Source organism: Suricata suricatta, chromosome 8, assembly GCF_006229205.1.
Source record: "Suricata suricatta isolate VVHF042 chromosome 8, meerkat_22Aug2017_6uvM2_HiC, whole genome shotgun sequence".
Classification (NCBI taxonomy): Eukaryota; Metazoa; Chordata; class Mammalia; order Carnivora; family Herpestidae; genus Suricata; species Suricata suricatta.
The window spans coordinates 90,003,221-90,028,326 of record NC_043707.1 but is presented as its reverse complement, the minus strand read 5'-3'; the positions used below and the strand labels follow the sequence as shown (position 1 = coordinate 90,028,326).

Here is a 25,106-nt window from a genome sequence, read left to right as displayed (position 1 = left end):
CACCTCTATATAAAGCCAACAAGTCAAATGATCAAATAAGTCCATCACTTCTGACTGTTGGAATTGACTGGGTGAAAGTTAAACTAGTATGCAGACAGGTGTAGAAATTTTTATGGTAGGGGGGGCCCTGTCCCCAAAATTAAATTCCGTACACTAAAAGTTTATGCACATTTATTATTTATGTTAGGTTAAATAATAAGGTGCTTGCTTTCACATACAATGGTTTAAGAACATTTAAAATTCAAAATGTCCAAATAAATACTTTGCTAGAAGAACTGAAGTATCCACTTCTACATATTTAGTACTAGAAGTAATTTAAGGAATTTGTTCAGTGAATTGGTAAAATATAAATTTGACTTAACATAGTTATCAAAATTAGCTCTTTTCTTCTAATTGCAAGCCATAGATTTTTAAAAAGTGGAATTATTCAGAATTTTACTATTAAAATTTTTCATTTCTTCCAGAATTTCTTGGTATTTCTTGTAAATAAAAACGTAAAGCTTTCACATGTTAAAATGGTGCCTATTTACTCACAAATATAGTTTTTAAACCAGTGTTGTGCTGATGTTTAAAAACCAGCTCTCTAGGTCTAAAAAAAAAAAAGCCTTGATTTTCAGAGCATTTGTGGAGGTCTGTGTGTAAACTCTGCAAATCATGGCCAATTGCATGCTACCCACGTGAAGACACAATTCAGGAGCTGGGAAAGATACCCACAGTCAGCTCTTACGAACTGGTGATTGGTCAAATTTATTGTTGGATTTAATGTAACTTTATTTTTTCAGTGTCAGACGATTTTTTAAACTGAAGACTTAATTATTCCCTTCAAGCACAGAAGCAGGCAAATTGCAGTGGCTGTGTGTGCATGAAAACAGAGACACCTATCTAACTTAAGTGCCAAAACGTACACATGTTTTGCTCTCATACTTTACAAAATACAGTGAAAACTTGGAATTAAAATGTCCTTGAGCTTATCCTGGAAGTTGGTTGAAAATAAGGAAAGCATGATTACTGGTATAGGGGTTTCCCCCCGTATAGGAATCTGCTACTTTACAACCACTAGTTTCACCTTTTAAATTTAACTCTTCTCTCATGAACACAAAATAGGGTTTTCCACATTTTGCCCATATCTTAACAAAAATCCAAAGGACTGTTGTGAAGAACTCTTGTCTAACCAAACCTTTTTGCATTTGTGGTTCACTACAGCGTCTAGTCTGATTCCAATGCAAACAACTGTAACAGCTGGACTGGGCATGTTACCGTTCTTTCCCAGTCAGCACACTGCTGGACCAGCGGGGCCAGCGCACGGGAATGCTCAGGAGAAACAGCCAGCCTCGGTGGGGAAGGCAGAAGGAAACTTCTCAGGGTCACAGGCTTTTCTTCAGAGCTTTCCAAACCTTACCGCGGGAGGCTTGCTGACCGGACACCATAAGCAACAGCAAAGTCAAGCAAGAGGCTCGGAGATAAGTTCAGGGGTAAGAAAATTGTGTTTGTGCATACACACGTGCACACACACACACACACACATAGCATGTATACTACATGTATGTAGATACTATGCAGGAATATATACGTATATTCCTTTAAAATTATATTTTTAATTCTAATTCTAGAGGATTCTAACTTGGAGCTCATTTTACAGGTAATATAATTTTTAAAGTATCATAAAGTACTTAAGTATTTTTTAAATTCCAAAGTTAATAACATAAAGTATATAAATATGGATTACAAGCTAGATAATTCATATATCAATGACATGATGACTTTATTTTTTTTCTAAATATTTTTAATGTTTTATTTATTTTTGATACAGACAGAGACAGAGCATGAGAGGGGGAGGGGCAGAGAGAGAGGGAGACACAGAATCTGAAGCAGGCTCCAGGCTCTGAGCTAGCTGTCAGCACAGAGCCTGACGCGGGGCTTGAACCCACGAACGTGAGATCTGACCTGAGCCAAAGTCGGAGGCTTAACCGACTGAGCCACCCAGGCGCCCCGACATGATGACTTTATCATGGTGTGCATTTACTTCACAAAACATAAGAAAATATTACACTCTTAGAACAACCCTGTTATTATAAGCAAACAAAAACACATCTTTTGATAAGTTATGGCAGCAGATATTTGCGACTATGCTTAATTACTTTCCAGTTTGTCTGTAAATAAAATAATTTCAGTTTGAGTAAAATGAGTTTAAGTCTGTAAAATAACTTAAAAATGGATTCTTTACTCTTATAGATATTTACTTTCTAAAATTCAATATTTCAATTAGAGTTCAAAATTCTAATATTCACAAATGCTTGATATTTCAGAAGTGAAATATAAACAGTTTAAAATTTATAGTTTGGAAAAGCTTAAGAGTATCATTAATACTTATCTAATGATATATTTATGAGGCTTTCTAATTAAATAATAATGTTTTTCAAAATGTTTATTTTTTCTACTCTAAATGTATGCTTTGTAACTAATTAGGTATTAGTTTAATATTTAAAGGCAAAACAAATTTTTTTTAATCGGAAAAATGTTGAAGTCGGTTATTCACCTTTAATCTGCTCAAAAGAATCTAATCTGTGTTTTAATTCTGGAAGTTTTTACCCAATTATTTTATTGGTCCTTAGACCAGTGACATTTGTAAATGTTAAACTTGGTAGATAGAATAAAGTACATTTAATTTTTATTCATACCCTGAAATACCATATGGTCTGTAAGTAGTATAAAACCCAGGTGATAAGCAGCACCTGAGGAAAACGTTCATGTAGTAGTTGGCTGTATTCAAATGTCAAAATAATTAATTTGGAGGTGGCTTTATTGTTCAGCTAGTCGTACCAGCAGGTGTGGATGGGGTGCCCTACAGTTGTTCATTGAGAAAGCTCAGGCAATTTTTGTAGAATGAATTTTATAAATTTATCTGCAGTATTAATTTCTTGGGTTCTTGAGGAAAATGAAACAATTAGAAGTCACATATGAAGATGCTGTATCTTTTTGCCCAGAAAGCGCCAGGTCTTTAGAAAACCTTGATTTGAGGTGATTCGCATAATGGGCAGAGTCTATCAAGAGGAACACAGCCAAAGTGGTGCAGGGCCAGGAAAACGGGTTCTCTGAAAAAATTTGAGGGAAGTGGAGACTTGTAACCCCAAAAGGAAAGACGAGCTGGAGATCCATTAAAAAATATATTCTCAAATAGTCACGTGGTATTTTGTGTTTTGCCAGTAGGCAGAACTAGTGCCAGTAAGAACTAGTGCAATAAAGCAGATTTGGGCTTCATATAATGAAGAACAACTGAAGCTTTCAAACAAAGAAAAAGCTTGACTATTCCATGAGGACGTGACTGTCCTATTACTGAACACAATTAAGTAGACAGGGAGTGAGCATTGGTGCAGATTGCTGTAGAAGTGAGTCCTCTTTCTGGACCAGGTAACTTCAAAGTATGTTTTCCAAGAATATAGCAAGGTTTTTGATTTTGTTAAACATATTTGGTTTAATTCGACTTTGGATTTTTAGACTTGCGTTTTAAGGAATTTTTTTATTAAGGTATAATTAACCAGTATAATTGCAGCATTATATTAGTTACAACATAATGATTTGATACATATTATATATATTACAAAATCACCACAGTGAATCTAGTTAACATCCATTACCATATATACATACATTATAATTTTTTGTGCGTGATAGGAACTTTTAAGATCTATTCTCATAGCAACTTTCAAATATGCAACACGGTATTATTAACTGTTGTCACCCTGCTGTACAGCACATCCTCATGACTTATTTATTTCATACCTGGAAGTTTGTACCTTTTGACCTTTTCCATCCATTTTGCCTACCTCTGCCTCTGATAACCATCAATCTATTTTCTGTAACTATGAGCTTGTTTTTTCATTTTTTTTTAATTCTACATGTAAGATCATACAGTATTCATTTTTCTGTCTTTTTTCATTTAGCATAATACCCTCAAGGCCCATCCTTGTGATCACAAACAGCAAGATTTCTTTCCTATTTAAGACTGAATATATATACACATTTTCTTTATTCATCCATGAAAGAACACTTCTGTTGTTTTCGTATCTCATCTGTTGGGGATAGTGCTGCAGTGAATGTGGGAGCGCAGATAGCTCTTGAGGTAGTGATTTCATGTGCTGTAAATACCCAGGAGTGGGATGGCCGGATCACTCAGTAATTGTCTATTTTTTTTTTTTAGGAACTTCCATACTGTTTCCCGTTGCGGTTGTTTCAGTTTCCTCCCATTCAGTAGATTGTGTTTTCATTTTGTTGATGTTTTCCTTTGCTGTGTAGAAGCTTTTTAGTTTCATTTATTTTTGCTTTTGTTACCTTTGCTTTGGTGTCATATCCAAAAAATCGTTGCCAAAACTAATGTCAAAGAGCTTTTTTCCTTTATTTTCTCCTAGGGGTTTTATGCCTTCTGATCCTATATTTAAGTCTTTAATCCAGTTTGAGTGAATTTTTGTGTGTGGTGTAAGATCAGGGTCCAATCCCATTCTTTAACATGTGGATGTCCAATTTCTCCAGCACCATTTATTAAAGAGAGGTCCTTTTTTTCCATTGTGAATTCTTGGTTCCCTTGTCAAAGATTGGCCACATGGGTGTGAGTTTATTTCTGAGTTATCTATCTTAATCATGGTATACAATCTTTTTAATGTATTGTTGAATTTGGGTTTATAGTATTCTGTTGAGTTTTGCATCTGTGTTCATCAGGGATATTGGTATGTAATTTTATTTTCTTGCAGTGTTTTTGCTTTGGTATGAAGGTAATGCTGGCTTCATTAAATAAATTAGGTAAGTGTTTGCTCCTCTTGAACATTTTAGAAGAGCTTCAGAAGAAATGGCATTAATTTTTCTTTAAAATGGCTGGTAGAATTCACCAGTGACACCGTCTATTTCTGATATTTTCATTGTTGGGAGGTTTTTGATTACTCCTTACTTCATAATTGATCTGTAAGGTTTTCTATTTTGTTCTTAATATGGTATAGGTTTCTGGGAATTTATCCATTTCTTTGTAGATTATTCAATTTGTTGGCATATATTTCTTGGTAATAGTTTTTTTTTTTTACAATTCCTTGTATTTCTGTGGTATCTCTTGTATTTTTTACAATTCCTTGTATCTCTGTGGTTTTAATGTCATCTCTTTCATTTGTAACTAGTGGAGTCGTCTTTCTCTTTGGTTAGTTTAGTCAAGGTCTGTTTGTTGTGTTTATTTCTTCAAGACACCAACACTTAGTTTCATGGATCTGCCATTCTAGTCTGTATTCCATTTATTTCTGCTCTAATTGTTACTATTTTCTTCTTTATGCTAATTTCGGGCTTAGTTTATTTCTTTTTCTAGTTCCTTGATGTGTAAGGTTAAGTTGTTTGAGACATTTTTTCTTGTACACATTACTATAAACTTCCTTCTTGGACCTGCTTTTGCTGTATTCATAAGGGTTGGTATACTTCAATTTTTATTGATGTCAAGATACTTTTTGACTAATCTTTTGATTTCTTCTTTGACCTATTGGTTGTTCAGGAGTATGCTGTATATGAATTTTCAGTTTCCCTCCTGTTTTTCATTTCTAGTTTCATACCACTATGGTCAGAATAATACTTGATATGATTTCAGTGTTCTCAGATTTGTTGAGACTTACTTATTTTGTGGCTCAGCATAAGGTCCTTCCATCCTTCTCTCCCTCCTTTTCTTTCTTCTTCCTTCATATCTCTTTCTTGCCTTTCTTTTTCTTTTATTTTTACTTCTGCTTTTGGCAGAATCATTGGCAAACTGAATATCATGAAGCTTTCCACCTAAGCTTTAAAGAGTTCTATAATTTCAGCTCTTAATCTTTTAGCCTTTGTGTTAATTTTTGTATGTGGGGTAGGGTGAGGATCCACTTTATTCTTTTACATGTGATACCCAGATTTCCCAGCACTTTGGTTGAAAGGACTGTTCTTTCCACATTGAATATTGTCAAAAATCATTTAACCATTTATGCAGGGACTTATTTTGGGCTTTCTATTCTATTCCATTTGTCTGTGTGTCTTTATGCCAATACTATACTGTTGAGATTACTGTAGCTTTGTAGTAAGTTTGAAATCACAAATTAAAAGCCCTCTAATTTTTCACCTTTTTCAACATTGTTTTTACTATTTTGGGGATCTCTTAAAATTCTGTATAAATTTTAGGATAGATTTTTCTTTTTCTGCAAAGAAAAGTTGGAAAAGTTTGATAGGTATTATATTGAATCTGGAGGTCATTGGTTAATATTGACATTTTAACAACATTATGTCTTCTTTTTTTTTTTATATAATAGTTTATTGTCAGATTGGTTTCCATATAACACCCCCTTCAGCCCTTGGTTCACTTTCAGTATTCAATAGTCTCTCATGATTTGTGTCCCTCTCTCTCCCCAACTCTCTTTCCCCCTCCCCCTCCCCATGGTCCTCTGTTAGGTCTCTCCTGTTAGACCTGTGAGTGCAAACATGTGGTGTCTGTCCTTCTCCGCCTGATTTCGCTTAACACGACATTGTGTCTTCAAATCCATGAACATAGGATGTCTTTCCATTTATTTATGTCTTTTATTTCAGCAATGTTTTGAAATTTTAATATTTAACCCAGCATATTCAAAATAATATTACCAAATGTAATATGTACTAAACTATTAAGATACTTTGCATTCTTTCTTTGGTCCTGACTCTTTGAGATTTAGTATATATTTTAAATTTCATAAACATCTCAGTTTAAGCTATCCACATTTTGTATGCCCAGTAGTCATGTGTAGCTAGTGGCTACCATGTTAGAGAGTGCAGTCTTAGATGTTTTCATGGCTTAATCTCTCACTTTATTGAGATTTTTGCTTAAATATCACTTTCAGCCATGTGTGTTTTTTAGTGGACAAGTATTTTTCCTACTTAAGAATTAACTATCTTACTCTTTTTGATTATGTTGTAAATAGAATTGTTTTCTTAACTTTCTTTTTGGATTGTACATTATTAGTGTTTAGGAATGTAACTGATTTTTGTATGTTGATTTTATATCTTGCAACTTTGCTGAATTTCTTTACTCTAACAGTTTGTATCTGTGTGTGTACTACTTAGAATTTTCAGGTCATCTGCAAGCAGAATCCATTTTACTTCTTCCACTCTAGTTTGGATGCCTTTTATTTCTTTTTCCTGCCTAATTAATTGCTCTGGCTAAAACTTCTAGTATTATATTGAACAGAAGTAGTGAAAGCAGACAGCTTCGTCTTGTTCTTGATGTTAGAGGGAAATATTTCAGTGTTTCACCATTGAGTCTAATGTTGACTTTTCACATATAACTTTTGTTGTATTAAGGAATTTCCATATAGTCCTAATGTTGAGCATGTTGAATTGTAATCATGAAAGTGTGTTGAATTTTGTTAGATGCTTTTTCTGCATCAGTTGAGGTGATCATGTGGTTTTTTTCTCCATTCTGTTAATGTAGGTGTATTACATTAAATGATTTTGAATGTTAAATTATCCTTGCATTCTAGGAATAAATCCCAGTTGGTTATCTCATATAACCCTTTTAATAATCCACTGAATTTGGCTTGCTAGTGTTTTGTTCATGATTTTAGCACAGATACTTATAAGTGATATTCAATATTGGTCTGTAGTTTCGTTTCTTTTTTGTAGTGTCTATCTGGCCTTAGTACTAGGGCAATGCTGGTCTCATAGAATGAGTTAAGAAGTATTCTCTTCATGAGTTTTGTGGAAGAGTTTGAGAAGAATTGGTTTTAATTCCTCTTTAAACATCTCACTGAATTATCCAGTGAAACCATTTGGTATATGGCTTTTCTTTGCAGACTATATACTTTTTAAAATTTTACAGGGGCGCCTGGGTGGCTCAGTTGGTTAAGCATCCAACTTCAGCTCAGGTCATGATCTCACGGTTCGTGGGTTCAAGCCCCGCATTGGGCTCTGTGCTGACCGCTAACTCAGAGTCTGGAGCCTGCCTTCAGATTCTGTGTCTCCCTCCCTCTCCTTCTGACCTCCCCTGCTCACTCTGTCTGTCTGCCTGCCTGTCTGTTTCTCTCTCAAAAGTAAATAAAACATTAAAAAAATAAAATTTTACAGTTGATTCTCTTTCATAGCTAAAGTTGAGAGCCCCTGATAGGATAGAATCTGATAACCCTGGCAATGTAAGTACTTAGAAACAAAATCTGAGATTACTTTGTTGGATACCTTTACTCAGTTACTGAGTTCTCTCTAAAGCATTGTCTTTTCTCATGCTATATGCTTTCCTTTGGCAAATATCTAATGGTTTTAGCTCCCGCCTTGAATTTTATGGTTCCATCTGAGCCTTGTTTTGAGCTGTTTTATCTACTTGACTATGGATTTCTTAAGGTTGGTATTTCTGTCTTAACTCAGTTTGGTATTGTCAGTTACCGCAGTGCCTGGAGCATAGTAACATTTAGTAAACACATATGAATGGATGAATACATCTACGTCTGTGATTTATATATCACAAGCAAATCACGACTATTTTGGAGCTTATGAAGAGATGCAAGATAGATTTCTCAATCCAAATATTATAATGTTGGCCAGACAAGGAACAAATGAAAGGAGCTTTGGCTCTCAAATATAGAAATAAGCACCTGAGATTATACTTTGATCATTCTTTTCAGAGAATAAAATACAAATTAATTTGGAAATGAAAACTTAGCTGCTAGCTTTAACTTTAATTTTAGTAATCTGAGTTGTCTTCTTTAAAAATTTTTACCAACTAGGAACAAAAAGTAAAAAATTCTGTTGGAAGAAAATGAAATGATCTGAAAAATCAGCCTTTTCTTTCAAAAAATACTAGGACCCTTATACCTAGTTATATAAAATTATATTGATAGCATATCTTTTCAAGAAATGTGGATTTCTAGGGTTATCATTTATGTGTATTTGGATCTTGTTAAATCCACTTATTTTGTTTGGTATTATTCTTAGAACTAAAGATAAATAAGCTTTCCTTTATCATTTGGCTGTAGTTGTACAATATAAAATAAAAATCTTAATAAGAAAATGTGGATTACAATATTTCTGGAGAAAAGGTATGGGATTTGTTTTTTCTTATGAAGATGAATTCCCTCCTAGTTCAAATGAGAAGGATTTACATGAAGGCCTTTAATTTTCTTTCAGTTCTGAAGTTTTATGGTTCTAGAATAGTTTTTAAAAAACCTAATTGACAAAAATAGCAAGTGGAATGTGATAATTTTGATCAATATCCAGAATTATCCCATAACTTAATATGTTCAAATGTTAGGTTCCACAGACTTTTATTACACTAGACTGGATTTACTGAAGAATAAACATTACTCTTTCTTCATTTTTATTTTCTTATACCTCTTATTAAGCACCTACTCTTTTGTTTTTGATAAATAGGCTGCTTCTAAGAATCAGACTTCACTATTGGGAGAACCACCAAAAGAAATACGGCTCAGTAAAAATCCATACTTGAACCTGGCAAGTGTGTTGCCCAGTGTGTGCTTATCATGTAAGTGAGAGCTCAGTATTAATATTTTGGAGTTGTACTGAATATTTTCCATAATGAGATTTACTTTAATTTTTAATTTAATGGAAGCAAATAATGCTCATTGACCAATTGAAGCCTAAGTAATGACCAGCCTTTAGATTGAAAGAGAAACTAAAATTAAGATTTAAAATGCATTCTAATTATTTAAGGAAAATACTTTTGTAATATTTTATTAAGAATATATTAATGTATTGAATTATTGAATCATAATCAAAAATAATTGAGCAAAGGAATTACTGACAATACTATAATGCTTTGCAGTGCATATAGAAGCATATTTTTAAAAAGAGCCTATCTAAGTAATCTAATATATCCAGAATACTTGCAAACTAGCCCAAAGTATCTGAGCTATTAATAATTGGTAAAGGTTGAACTCTTATTTACTTTGTTGAAAGACCTTGTCAGGCCTTCACTTAGGATAAATTAAGTATAATTTTAAAGGAAAATCACAAGTGTGGTATGGTCTAGGTACTAGGATATTCACTACGATGTTGGCTGTCAATTGGTATAACTGAAAAGTACCTTAATGTTCTTCAGTAGTGGAATGGTTAAATAAAAAATAGTTCCTCATAAAATAGAATAAAGTACAATTCTTTTTTTTGGTAATTGAGGGAGAGCTACATGTACTAATATGAAATCTCTAAAGCAAATTAAGTGGAAAAAAACAATGTATGCATAAAGAGATTTTGTTTATGTTTATTTATAACTATATATTCTCATGTGTATATATTTAATGTATAAATTCATACAGTAAATTTTGGAAAATAAATTCTAAACTGTTACCTCTGGGGAAAAAAGAATAGGATTGAATGAAAAGATATAAGAGATTTTAATATATACTCTTTGTATTTTAAGAGACAGGGCGAGCAAGGGAGGGGCAGAGAGAGAGGGAGACACAGAATCTGAAGCAGGCTCCAGGCTCTGAGCTGTCAGCACAGAGCCCGACGCTGGGCTCGAACCCACTAACCATGAGATCATGGCCTGAGCTGAAGTCTGATGCTCAACCAACTGAGCCACCCAGACTCCCTGCTCTTTGTATTTTATAAAGTATCCTCTTGAATCGAGACATTGATTTCTAATTTTTTTAAAGAGCCAGAAAAAAATTTAATGTGCTTCTCCTATATTACATTTTTACCTCATCTAAAAATGGATGGTTAAAACTACTGCATTAACAAGAATGGTTAGTTTACATTTTGTTTGCCTTCTTTTAAAGATTAGATATAGACCTGAAAAATTTTCCATCAAAATTATTTACCCATAGGGCAAACTTCCATTTTCAGTTGCTTTAAATGAACAAGACATCAGTACTATATATTTTTCCCTTGGGCATAAGAAATATAGACATATACTGGCAAATGGAAATTTGTGTTCTTTTTGGGAATACGAGTTTTGTATTTTGCTTTAACTTATAATAAAACAACTTTTAGCTGAAAATATTACTGATTTTGCTTTTAGCCCCTGCAAGTAAAACCACTCTACAGAAGACTGGAATTGCAAGCCACATTCTGGATGCCATCTCTCAGGGAAATGACTCACAACACACGTTGGAAAAGTGCATTTCTTATTCTCAACCTTTTGGTGATTATGCACAGGTAAATGATTCTCAGGTTTTGATGATATTTAGAAAAATTGGTTCAACTATATATTGAGCTCAGGTTCCTATAATCGTGATTGTGATTCCTATAACTGAAATTGTGATTCCAATAATATCATAGGTAGTATCATAGGAAAGTAAAATTGCATTCATCTATAGAGTTTTCCTTGCTCATTTGGAATTTTAGGCCAGGTTCAAGAGCTTAATTACCATTTTACTTGATATTTACCTCTGTGTTTACTCAGTGTTTGTTGACTAGTGGTCAACAAACTATCAACCAGATCCAGCCCCCTGGCTGTTTTGTACATAAAGTTTTATTGGAATACAGCCACGTCCATTCATTTACATATCATCTATGGTGCTGTTCTGCCACAGTGTTCGAGCTGAATAGCTACAGCAGAGACTATAGGACCCATAAGATTAAATACTTATTCTCTGGCTCTTTACAGAAAAACTCTGCTAACTTCTGGTTTATATCAATGTACATCTGTCTAAGGAACCCAAGGAAATGCCTCTGTTCTTTACCCTGCTTACTGATACAGAAACATGATCATAATTGCAGGCACTATTCTGACATTTAAACCAATCAGTTTAAATCATATACATAAAATGTATTCTAGTCAAAAGGTATATTGTGCCATTATTTAAATAAGTCAATTTTACTTTGACCTTTTCTCCTTCAGGTTATTTTCAGTGGCTTAAGTGGAGAGTATATATCATGTCAGCAGTATAGGATTATATAATCATGAGAGTCTTATAATTGACGATTTTGATTCTTCTGATTTCTCAGCATATCAGCTTCTCTGCTCTGTCTGTGAGCAATGCTTCCACTTTGATTCTTTTTGGAGCAATTGTGCTTTTTGCCTCATCTGTTTCTAAAACCTTGGAAAAGAAAACCTATATGAATTCACTTGCCTCATTACGCTTTAACGATAGGATACTAGAACACAGGTGTAATGGATTCTGTAAAAACCGTGCAGCTGGATATTAGAATACTGTATAATGAAGTCTCCTACCTACCTGTGAAAAGATGGAGAAATATAGGCTGGAAGACGATGTTAGTAGGTGGCAACAGACCTATAGCTAAGGAATAGTAATCATGAACTAATACAAATACAATTTGGAAAGCATTCTCTGATATGTTTCATAAGACTCCATTTTTGTTCCTTTATTAAGTAATGATTGAGATAAGGACATTAATTGTATGCCAATTATATTTACAGGTGACAGAAGTCAAGGAAATTATCAGAGATGTATAAAATCACTTAAAATAATTTATAGTTCTGTAAATTAGAAAGAGCCTAAATTTCCAACAATTTATAAGGCTAAGTAAATGAATCATCCCAGATATACAATGCAAATATTAAAAATCATGTAAAACACCATGTAAACTCATGGTAAATGTTTCATAACCTCTTGTGAATTTTTAGAATTTATAAAATATAGTTCTATACAGTTTATCTTTTTTGTTTCTTTACAAGAAACAAAATTTACTTTTATAAACAAGAGGAAGCACAATACATTTTAAAAAATTTAGTTAAGATATATGTTTTAACTATTTATATAACTTTTTATTTTTCTCACTTAATTTTATCATGATACGTGTACTCTTTAATCCCATTTCCCATTTCCCCTACCGCCTCCTCTCTGTAACCATCACTTTGAGTCTGTTTCGTGGTTTGTCTCTTTTTTCCCTTTGCTTGTTTTGTTTCTTAAATTCCACATATGCGTGAGATCATACGGTATTTGTCTTTCTCTGATTTTTGTTGCTCAGCATAATACTCTCTAGCTCCACCTATGTTGTTGCAAGTGGCAAGATTTCATACAGTTTATGGCTGAAGAACATCGCATTGCATGTGTGTGTGTATATATATATATATGTATATATATATATATATACCACATCTTGATCCATTCACCTGTCAGCGGACACTTGGGCTGCCTCCATATATTGGCTGTTGTAAATAGTGCTGCAATAAACATAGGGCTGCATGTGTCCTTTTGAATTAATGCTTTTGTATTTTTGGGTAAGTGCCCAATGCTACTATTCCTGAATCATACAGTAGTTCTATTTTTAATATTGAGAGGACTCTCGACCTCGTCCTGCAGAGTAGGTGCACCGGTTTGCATTCTCCTCAACAGTGCAGGAGGGTTCCTTTTTCTCCCCAGGCTCATGAACACTTTGTTTTTTAACGTTTTTATTTTAGCCACTCTGACAGGAATGAGGTGATATCTCATTATAGTTGTGATTTGCATTTCCCTGATGATGAGTGATGTTGAGCATCTTTTCATGTGTCTGTTGGCCATCTATGTGTCTTTTTTGGAGAAATGTCTGTTCATGTCTCCTGCCCATTTTTTTTAATGGATTGTTCATTTTGGGGGTGTTGTATATTTTGGTTACTAACCCTTTGTCAGATATGTCATTTGCAAGTATCTTCTCCCATTCGGTAGACTGCCTTTTATTCTTGTCGATGGTGGCCTTTGCTGTGCAGGAGCTTTTTATTTTGATGGAGTCTTAGTAGCTTACTTTTGCTTTTATTTCCCTTGCTTCAGGAGACACATCTAGAAAAGTGTTGCTATGGCCAGTGTCAGAGAGATTACTGCCTGTGCTCTCTTCAAGTATTTTTATGGTTTCAGGTCTCACATTTAGGTCTTGAATCTACTTTTAGTCTATTTTTGTGTATAGTGAAAGAAAGTGGTTCAGCTTCATTCTTCTGCGTATTGCTGTCTAGTTACTCCAGCACTATTGGTTGAAGAGACAGTCTTTGTCACATTGGATATTGATTCCTCCTGTTGAAGATTAATTGCCCATGTGATTGTGGGTTTATCTCTGGGCTCTCTATCCTAGCCCACTGATCAGTGTGTCTGTTTTTATGCCAGTAGTATTCTGTTTTAGTTATTACCACTGTGTAATATAACTTGAAATCTGGAATTGTGACCCCTCCAGTTTTGTTTTTTCTTTTTCAAGATTGCCTTGGGTATTTGAGATCCTTTGTGGTTCCATATAAATTTTAGGATTGTTTGTTTGAGCTCTGTAAAAAAAAATGCTGTTGGTACTTTCATAGGGATTGCATTAAATCTGTAGATTGCTTTGGGTAGTATAGACATTTTAATAATATTGGTTTTTCCAATTCATGAGCATCAGTGTCTTGCCATTTCTTTGAATCATCTTGGATTTCTTTCATCGGTGTTTTATAGTTTTGAGAGTATAGGTCTTTCATCCCTTTGGTTAAGTTTATTCGTAGATATTTAATGTATTTTGTGCAATTATAAATGGGATTGTATTTTTATTTTTTAATGCTTTATTTTGAGCGGGGGGAGGGAGAGGACAAGAGGGCAAGGGGCAGAGAGAAGAAGAAAGAGTCCCAGGCAGGCTCCACGCTGTCAGCACAGAGTCCCACATGAGGCTCGATCTCATGAACCATGAGATCATGACCTGAGCAGAAATCGAGAGTCAGATGCTCAACCAACTGAGCCACCCAGGTGCCTCGGAATTGTATTCTTATTATTAGAGTATAGGAATGCAACAGATTTTTGTACATTGATTTTATATCCTGTAATTTTACTGAATTTATTTATCACTTCTAGTAGTTTTTTTGGTGGAGTCTTTAGGGTTTTCTATGTATGGTATTAGGTCATCTACAAATACTGAATTTTACTTCTTATTTACTAACTTAGATGCCTTTTATTTATTTTGTCTAAATGCTGTGCCTAGGACTTGCAGTACTGTGTTGAATAAAATGGCAAGAGTGTGCATCCTTGTCTTGTTCCTGACCTTAGGGAAAAGTTCTAAGTTTTTCCCCACAGAGTATAATGTTTGCTGTGGGTTTATCAAATAAGACTTTTATTATGTTGATATATGTTTCCTCTAGACTTACTTTGCAGAGAGTTTTTTATCATGAGTGAATATCATACTTTGTCAAATGCTTTTTCTGTATCTTTTGAAATGATTATACAGTTTTTATCATTTTATCTTATTGATATGATGTATCATATTAATTGTTTTGTTAATATTGAACCATTCTTGTGTTCTGGGGGGAAATTTTTCACTTAATTGTAGAGTATTGAGGTTTTAACATCTATATTCATGAGAGATCACAGCCCATACTTCTCTCTGTGTGTGTCTGGTGCTGGCGGGGTGTGTGTGTGCAGGGGAGGGGTCTGTACCTGGTTTTGATACCAGGTTGATGCTGTCCTCATAGAATTTAGAAGTTTTCCTTCCTCTTCTGATTTTTGAAACCTTTGAGAAGAGTGAGTATTAACTCTTTTTTGAATGTTTGGTAGAATTCACCTGTGAAGCCATCTTGTTCTGGAGTTTTGGTTTGCGGAAGTTTTTTGATTTCTGACTGAATTTCATTGCTGGTGCTTGGTCAGTTCAAATTTTCTATTTTCTGCCATAGTTTTGGTAGGTTATATGTTTCTTGGAATTTATCTGTGTCTTCTACGTTGTCCAGTTTGTTGGCATATAGGTTTCCACATGTGTCCATGTGTTTTTAGGATGGATATGTCTGTTATGGGTAACGTGTTTTAGGATGGATATTCTGAGTATGTCTGTCAAGTCTGTTGTTATTTCTCCTCTTTCATTGGTAATTTTGTTTATTTAATTCTCTTTCTCTCTTTAAATGAATCTTGTTAAAGCTTTATCAATGTTGTTGATCTTTTGAAAGAAACAGCCCTTGGTTTCATTGTTCTATTTTGTTTTTGTTTGTTTCTATATCAATTATTTCTGCTCTAATCTTTATTATTTCCTTCCTTTGCTGGGTTTTGGTTTTATTTGCTCTTCTTTTTCTGGCTCCTTTAGGTGTATGGTTAGGTTGTTTGTGATTTTTCTTGCTTCTTGAGATAGACCTGTATTGCTATAAAGTTCCCTCTTAGAACTGCTTTTGCTACATCCAAAAGGCATTGGAGTGTTTGCTTTCATTTTCATGTAATTATGGATTTTTCTGTGATTTCGGTAATGACCCCTTCATTGTTTAATAGCATGTTATTTTAATCTCCATGTATTTGTGCTCTTTCCAGATTTTTTCTTGTGGTTAATTTTTAATAATGTCCGAAAAAGATGCATGGTCTGATTTTGATCTTTTTTAATTTGTTGAGACTTGTTTTGTGGCCTAACATGTTTTCTGTCCTAGAGAATGCTCCATGTGTGCTTGAAAAGAATATGTATCCTGCTGTTTTAGGATAGAATGTTCTGAATATGTCTGTTAAATCCATTTGGTCCAGTTGTCATCCAAAACCGTTGTTTCCTTGTTGACTTTCTGTTTAGATTATCTGTCCATCAATGTAAGTAGGATTTTAAAGTTCCCTCCCATTATTGTATTACTATTGGTTATTTCTATTGGTTATTAACAGTTTAATGTATTTGGGTGTTTCCATGTTGGGTGCATAAATATTTATAATCATTACATTCTCTTGTTGGATTGTTCCCCTTATTATACAGTATCCTTCTTTGACTTTTATTATAGTCTTTGTTTTAAAGTCTATTTTGGGGATATTTTGGGGATAAAGTGGTTTAGTTGGTTAAATGTCTGACTCTTGATTTCAGTTCAGGATGATTTTACGGTTCATGAGATCGAGCCTTGTGTCAGGCTCTGTGCTGACAGCATAGAGCCTGCTTGGGATTCTCTCTCTCCCTTCTGTCTGCCTCTCCTCTGCTTGTTCTCAGTCTCTCTCTGTCTTTCTCAAAATAAATAAACTTAAAAAAAATCTATTTTGCCTGATTGCTACCCCAGCTTTCTTTTGGCATCCATTTACCATGATATATATTTCTCCATCCCCTCACTTTCAATCCACAGATGTCTTTCCATCTGACATAAATCTCTTACAGGCAGCATATAGATAGGTCTTGTTTTCTGTCCACTCTGTCACCCTGTGTCTTTTGATTGGTGCATTTAGTCCACTTATATTCAAAGTAATTATTGATATGTGTTTATTGCCATCTTGTTACTTGTTTTGAGGTTGTTTTTAAATAGCTTTTCTCTGACCTTTGCTTGTTCTCATGGTTTAATGGCTTTCTTTAGTGACACATTTGGATTTCTTTTTCTTGATTCTTTGCACATCTATCACAGGTTTTTGATTTATGGTTTAACATCTTCTGTGTATAGCAGTGTATATTATGTCGATGGCCATTTAAGTTTAAACCCATTTCTTACTCCTCTCCCCCCACATTTTAGGTATATGGTGTCATATTTTACATCATTTTATTTTATGTGTCCATTGACTGATTTTTACAGAAATATTTATTTTTACTACTTTTGTGTTTACTCTTCATACTCTCACTCGTGAGACTCCTCTTTAATATTTCTTATAGGACTGGGTTAGTAGTTATGAACTCCTTTAGTTTTTGTTGTCTGAGGACCCCTTTACTCTCCTATTCAGAATGATAGCCTTGCTGGATAGAGTATTCTTGGTTGCATGTTTTTTTTTCTTTCAGCGCTTTGAATATGTCAAGCCATTCCCTTCTGGCCTGCAAAATTTCTACTGGAAAATCCTGATAACCTTATGGGGCTTTCCTTGTGTATAACTGTCTTCTCTTACTGCCTTTAAAACTTTTTCTTTACTGCTACTTTTTGCCATTTTAAATACTATGTGTCTTGGTGTGGACCTCCTTGCCCTGAATTTTGGAGGGGGCTCTCTGTGCCTCCTGGATCTGGATGTCTATTTACTTTCCCAGATTATTTCCTTAAATAATTTTTTTGCCCTCTCATCTCTTTCTTCTTCTGAGATCCCTATAATATGAATGTTATTATGCTTGATGGAATCACTGACTTCCCTAAGACTATTCTCAATTTGCATAATTTCTTTTGCTCAGTTTGGTTACTTTCCATTCCTCTGTCTACTAAGTTATTGATTTGTTCCTCTGCTTCATCTACCTTATTCCATCAAGTGTGTTTTTAACTGGTTTATTGTGTTCTTGATCTCTGATTGGTTTTTCTTTTTTTTTTTTTTTATCTCTGTGTTGTGTCTCACTGATGTCCTCCACTCTTCTCCAGTTCAGGGAGTATCTTTATGGTAGGCAGATTACTTCTGTCCTTTTCAGTTTTGTCTCTTGCTGTGGTTTGGTCCTTCTTTTGGAATGAGTCTCTGTCTCATTTTCTCTGACTTCTTCTGTCTGTGTCTGTGTGTTAGGGAAGTCAGCTGCGTCTCATGCTCTTAGTGATAAAAGCCTCATGAAGACTACATCCTCCAGTGTCCCACAGTGCAGTGTCTCCTGTCTCCTGGGGCCTTGTGCCTCAGCGTCTGTGCTGCGTGTGCCCTGCTCTTGAGTCTTGGCCTATTTTTGCTTCAGTCCAGTTGTCTGCAGAGGCTGTCAGGCGAGCTGTGCAGTGGTCTGCTTGCTAAATGAGACCTGCCCCTGTTACTGCCGGCACTGAGGTCCCACACGAGGCACAGGTCAGGAGATATGGTCTGGCCTTCGGGGAACGGGCTTACAGTGCCGAGACTAAGGCATGGATGTCCTACTGCCATTTAAGCTCTCCCAGAGCCCAGCCTGCTGATGTTTAAAATTCCAGCCTGTAAGTCCTGCTGGTTTTAAGAACTCACGAAATTTTGCACCTCTCACTTTCAAAAGCAAATATTGTGGAGATTTGTCCTCCCCATTCATGAGCTCCCCAAGGTGAAATCTGTTTTCTGCCCTTCTCTGCTCCACCGGCTCCCCCCACCACCAGGGACACCACGATCTGTCTCACTCTCAGGCTGGTGTCACCCTTCCTACCTTCTTCATGGTGACCCTTTCCCTGCCGCTAGTTGTGGAGTTTGCTCTGCCAGTCTTTGGGTCATTTTGTAGCTTATTAACACTGAAACAAGTGTTCCATGGTTGTATCCATGGAACTAGGCAATTGTAGGGTCCGCCTCCTCCACCTCCTGCCCAGCTGATATGTATGATTTAATTTTTTTAATGTTTTATTTATTTGATACAGAGAGAGACAGAGCATGAGAGGGGGAGGGGCAGAGAGAGAAGGAGACACAGAACCGGAAGCAGGCTCCAGGCTCTGAGCTAGCTGTCAGCACAGAGCCTGATGCGGGGCTTGAACCCACGAATGTGAGATCTGACCTGAGCCGAAGTTGGAGGCTTAACCAACTGAGCCACCCAGGCGCCCCATGATTTAATTTTTTAAGTTAATTTTTCCTTACCTTTGCATTCATTTCACTTTTGAAATTTGTTCTGCTTTTTTCAATAGCAGCTCTGCTTATTAGATTACTGTGGTTCATTGTGAACTTCTCAGAGCCACAGAAAGACACCTGCCTATTCACATGTGGAGAGATTCTGTGGTAAAGATGCCTCTACGTAGCCGTTCTTCTTCCTGCCTCCATGCTTGCTTACCCAGAGACCCTGTGGATGTGGGACTCTTTCCCGGGTTCATGGTCCCCTTCGACAGTCTGTTTCTACCTTGTGTTTGTTCATCAAGTGAGTTTTGTTTTCAGCCCTGTGTTCGTTCATCCTCGTGAAGTGAACTTGATTAGATGTTACTAACGGAATGAAATAACTAGAAACAAAAGTAGTCATGTTTTAGGAATTCCTTTTATTTCCACTGCTGGAATGAAGGAAGAGGTCTAAGGAAAAGAAACCAACATTTTGTTTTTTGAGCACTCACTGTATGCTTTGTGATGTAAGCCTTTCACTTTTCCAACAACCCTGTGAGACTGCCTCCCTGATACAAGTGGAAAAGCATAAAGAAGTTAATAATCTTTGTAAGTTCATGCAGTTAGCAAACAACTTCTGTGATGACGAAGTCCGCATTATTTTCATTATACCGTGGACAAGTTTCTTCAGCCGTGGAAGTAGGGTCTCATAAAAACAGTTTCTTTGTTTCTCTCGTGTTAGCTGCTATGCATAAGAATTGGGAGAGAGCAATGTGTCAAGGTCCAGATGGACATAGGAATCCCTATTTCCAGTAAAACGATTACATTTAAAAATCCTAACTGGTATTCCAATATTGGTGAGGTTGCCTGTATCACATTATTCCTCCTGCAGATAACCTTTATTAAAACTGGACTAAGTATGAAAGAAAAACAACTATCCGAAGGCTTGGGACATGATCAGAAGCAGAACCTGAAGGGGTGTTAGTCCTTGAACGATGCAAACTGTGTTGGAGGAGATTTGTCTTTGTGCACGCTTTGCCTACCACCACCTGTCGTCCATGCACTTGCTGCTGGCGGGGTCAGAGCACACCGTTCAGAACCATTAGCAAGGCTGGAAAGTAAGCATGAAATTGCTGCAAAGGGGAGTGCTTAGCAAGGAACCTCAAAAATCTCTGTGTAAACTCAGGCCACATACACTTCACTGACCATCTGAAGTATGTTTGTGAGGGGATTCCAGGTCCTGGTGGGAAATAACAGCTAGCAGATGACGAGAACTGAGAACAGATTCAATTCCTCCCCTGCACAGAAGAGACAGGGCTTTGGAGTCTGAGTTCAGCAAAGTTATCTCCTTTTTACAGAAAAATCAATAATCACCAGAGGAAGATTATACACGTATAGTCTTAATGATATGCCATGTATAATGTTCAGTGCATAAACATTACTCGATAGTTGAAGAAACAAGAAATGTGACCCACAATTAAGAAGAAAATAATTAGCGGCACCAGGGTGACTCATTCAGTGAGCATCCAACTTCGGCTCAGGTCATGATCTCGTTTCATGAATTCTAGTCCTGTGTCAGGCTCTGTGCTGACAGCCCAGGGCCTGGAGCCTGCTTCAGGGTCTGTGTCTCCCTCCCTCTCTGCCCCTCCCCCACTCACACACACATACACACACACACACACACACTCTCTCTCTCTCTCTCTCTCTCAAAAATATTAAAAACTTTTTTAAAAAAGAAAATAATAGAAACTGACCCCAAGATGCCCCAGATATTGGACTCAGTAGACAAGGTCTTATTTAAAGCAGCAATTATATGTTCAAGAACTTAAGGAAACTAAAGTCATAGTGAATAGGTAGGGATTTTCAGCAAGAAATTAAAAAAGAAGTATAGCAACTCTACAATCGAAAAGTGTAGTATCTGGAAACAAAAATACAAGATTGGAGAAAACAGGAAAAAAGTTATGATTTATGTGAAGACCATTCAATCTGAAGAACAGAAATGAGAATGAAAATCAGTGAACACTCTCAAGGACCGGGGGACAATATCAAGCAGTCTAAAATAAGTGTAATTGGTGTTCCAGGAAGACCGTTCGTGCAACATGAAATATTTGAAAAAATAATGGTACAAATGTCCTAAATTTGGTATAAAAAACCTACAGACCTAACAGGCTCAGACATCTCCCCTGCAAAGCAGGATAAATAAAAAGAGCAATTTACCTGGACACATCAGTTAATATGACGAAAACCAAAGTTATAGAGAGAGTATCTTGAAAGCAACGAGGTAAAAGCCCTGCACATTATTCTAAGAGTCCAGTCCCTCAGGCTCGGCGTAGCTGGCACTCTGGGCTGGGTGGGGGTGCGGAGACATCCTGTGCATTGGAAGGTATTTGGCAGTATCTTGCCCTCTACCCATTAGACTGCTCCTTATGGAGAACTGTGTTAAAATAACTGGTAATATGTGGCCAAATAAAATACTAAATATTTTCTCAATTTATTTAAAAGCAAAATTATAACATTGTGGTGTGGGGTTTGTATTGTTTGTATTGTACATAGACACAACATTTTTGGTAATTGTACAAAGGACAATGTGGTATGGGGTGAATGAAAGTATAGTTGTGGGATTATTGGATTTTACATGAAGTAGAACAGTAACACTGAGTAGACTGTGATAAGTTATGGAACACATTGTAATCCATAGAGCAGTCATTAAAAAAATACAGAACAGGACACATAAAACCAGTAGTTTAATTATAATAGAATTCTAAGAACACTTGGTTAAGCCAAAAAATATCAGGAAAGGAAACAAACCCCAGGATGAATAGAAAACAAAGAGCAGGCAGGCAGCCTAAATGGAATGATCATGATAGTTAAAGTACAAGCTCCAATTAAAGAGGATGTCAGAGCAGGACTGGGCTCCATGCTTGTACTGCTTCTCTTCAACGTTGTACGGAAGTTCCAGTCGCTGCAGCAAGATTTTTTTTTAAAAGGGCTATGAAATGGGAAGGAAGAGTAAAAATCTCTTTGCATATGATGAGTGTTTACATGAAAAATCCTCAAGAATCTAAAAAGCAGCCACTAAAACTAATACACTTTGCAAAGTCACAAGATAGAAGGGCGGTATGCAAAAGTCAATCGTGTTTCTCTCTCTGAGCAGCAAACAAGTGGGAAATAACGTTTTTTAAAGTTTCCATTTACAACAGCATCAAACATGAAATACATAGCAATAAATTAACAGAAGATTTGTAAGAACAATGAAACCCGCAAGACATTGCTGAGAGGTATTGGTAACATATCGATTCTCCCCAAACCGATCTACAGAGTCAGTGTCTCCCCAACTAGTTTCTCAGCAGCCTTTTTCTTAAAAGAGTTTGACAAGCTGATTTATAAAGTTTCTATTAAAATGCAAAGGAGCTAAAATACCCGAACAGTCTTATGGAAGAACACATGTGGAGGACTTCCTCCATATGACTCCAAGATTTACTGTAAAGTCATAATAATGAAGCATTTGGGTTTGGCATAATGACTGGGGAACGGATCACTAGAACGGAGGAGAGAGTCTAAAACTGCGCCCATGTTTGAATGGTAAACTGATTTTTGAAAAAGATGCCAAAACAATAGGTAAAGAATAGCAATGTTAGAACAACTGATTATCCATATTGGAAAATGTGAATCCTGACTCTTGCTTCAAACCATACTCTAAAATTAATTTGCATCGTATCATAGACCTCAATAGACAATCCAGGCCAAGTGGATCTCAACAAAAAAAATGGCACAATAAGAAACTCTAAATGTTCTCTCCTCAAAAAAAAAAAAAATCAATAAAACTGGCCATAATTATTAGTAAAAGACCAAACAGAAGTTCTGGATTTGAAGAAGTATAATAACTGAAGTGAAAAATGTACCATGCATAGCAAATTTGAACATGCAAAAGAAACAATCAACACGTTTGGAAGATCAACTGAGATTATCCAACCTAAATAATAAAATGAAAAATGAACCATAAAAAGGGCTGGTAACGATACGGAGAAATTGGTACTCTCATACATTGCTGGAAGGGAATATAAAATTGTGCAGCTACCTTAGAAAAATTAGGCAATTCCTCAAAATGTTAAACACACAGTTACCATATGACCTAGGAATCACAAAGCCAAGAGAATTGGAAATATTATTTCCACATATAAAATTGGACATTTACTTTTTTTTAACGTTTAATTTATTTTTGAGAGCGAGAGAGCGCAAGCAGGGGAGGAGCAGAGAGAGAGAGGGAGACACAGAATCCGAAGCAGGCTCCAGGCTCTGAGCTGTCAGCACAGATGTGGGGGCTCCAGCTCAAACTGTGAGATCATTACCTGAGCCAGAGTCAGACACTTAACCAACTGAGCCATCCAGGTGCCCCAGGACGTTAATATTCATAGCAGCATTATTCATAATAGCCAAAAAGGAAATGATCCAAATGTCAGTCAGTTGATGAATAAACAAAATGTGGCATATCCATGCAATGAAATACTATGCACCCATAAAAGAAATGGGATGCTGATCCTTGTCACTGTATAACTGACCCTTGAAATCATTATGCTGAGCCAGATACGAACGGTCACATATGCTGCTGTTATATGAAATATCCAGAATAGGCAAATTCTTAGAGAAAGTGAACAGTTACTAAGGGTCAGGGAAATAGGAGTTGCAGAGTAACTGTTTACAGGTTCAGGGTGTCCTTTTGGAGCGAAGAAAATGGTCTGGAATTAGATTGCGGTCATGGCTACACAGCCTTGTGAACATCAACAAATGTACTAAAAAAAAAAAAGCCTAACTGTACTAAACAGAGCGTGGCATTTCCACACAGTGTTTTAGAGATCCTGAAAGTATCGAATGATAAAAACTAGTTACAGATCTAGTTCTAATTCAAGAACCATTTAAAATGGGCGCCTGGGTGGCTCATCATAAACCACCCTGACCTGCGCTGAAACCAGGAGTCGGACACCTAGTGGGCTATACCACCCAGGCTGCTCTTAAATGTTCTCTTACTGAGAAAATGTAAATCAAAAATATGTATAGGTATTTAAAAATGTATAACAACACTCTGGCAATGCTAGTAGTGTGATAGCTCTATGACCCTGTTAATTTGAATATATGATGGAATTTGGAGTGTCAGGTTCTGAGGGAGGTGCACCTGTGCCAGAGGGTTGGAGAGCCCACCTTAAGGGAGAAGCCTTGGAGCCAGTTTATTCAGTTTTTATTAAATGCCCACACCTAACATCTAATTAAAATCTGTCAAAAACAAGACCTTCCTTCCTCCCCTTTTAGTAAAGTAGGTAAAATAGGTCAAAATTTGTCTTAAGCGCCTTTTCAGTTTGACCTAGTAATTAGTTTTAATTATGTAAAGAATAACATAAGAATGACTTCTGCTGTGTCATAGGACTCTTGTGATTGGGATTTTCATGTGACTCTTGCCGTCTGGTATGTCACCGGTTAGGAGAATACAATGTACCTGCCCGTTTACTCTGCGTTGCCCCTGGTTACAGGGGTCTTTCCTGCAAGGAAGCTGATTGCCTGTTTCAGGGAATCAACCACAGAATGTAAAAATGAAGGAAAAGGCCTGCTTGGCGTTCAGGCCTTTCATATGGAGCCCAATGCTGCCACCTGGTGGGCAAACAGTGCAGGGAGCCTGTCAAAAAGATTTTTGTGACAAAAACATTCTGTATTCTAACTATGTAGAATGTTTTTAAAAACCTAAGTCATTGCTGCTATGAACATTGGGGTACATGTGCTCCTATGCATCAGCACTTCTGTATCCCTTGGGTAAATCCCTAGCAGTGCTATTGCTGGGTCATAAGGGAGTTCTATGGATAGTTTTTTGAGAAACCTCCACACTTTTCCAGAGCAGCTGCACCAGTTTACATT

The 25,106-nt window shown here is 36.1% G+C and overlaps 1 protein-coding gene across 1 annotated transcript in view; it reads left to right on the top strand.

Annotated features, from left to right (window-relative positions):
* The window catches only part of RAVER2 (ribonucleoprotein, PTB binding 2), a 102,296-nt gene that overhangs the window by 62,093 nt on the left and 15,097 nt on the right, over positions 1-25,106 (top strand). Inside the window, exons 12-14 of the mRNA XM_029945819.1 lie at positions 1,204-1,472; positions 9,379-9,490; positions 10,985-11,121. Of these exons, the coding sequence (XP_029801679.1) occupies positions 1,204-1,472; positions 9,379-9,490; positions 10,985-11,121 (518 nt within the window). The remainder of the gene's footprint in view (positions 1-1,203; positions 1,473-9,378; positions 9,491-10,984; positions 11,122-25,106) is intronic.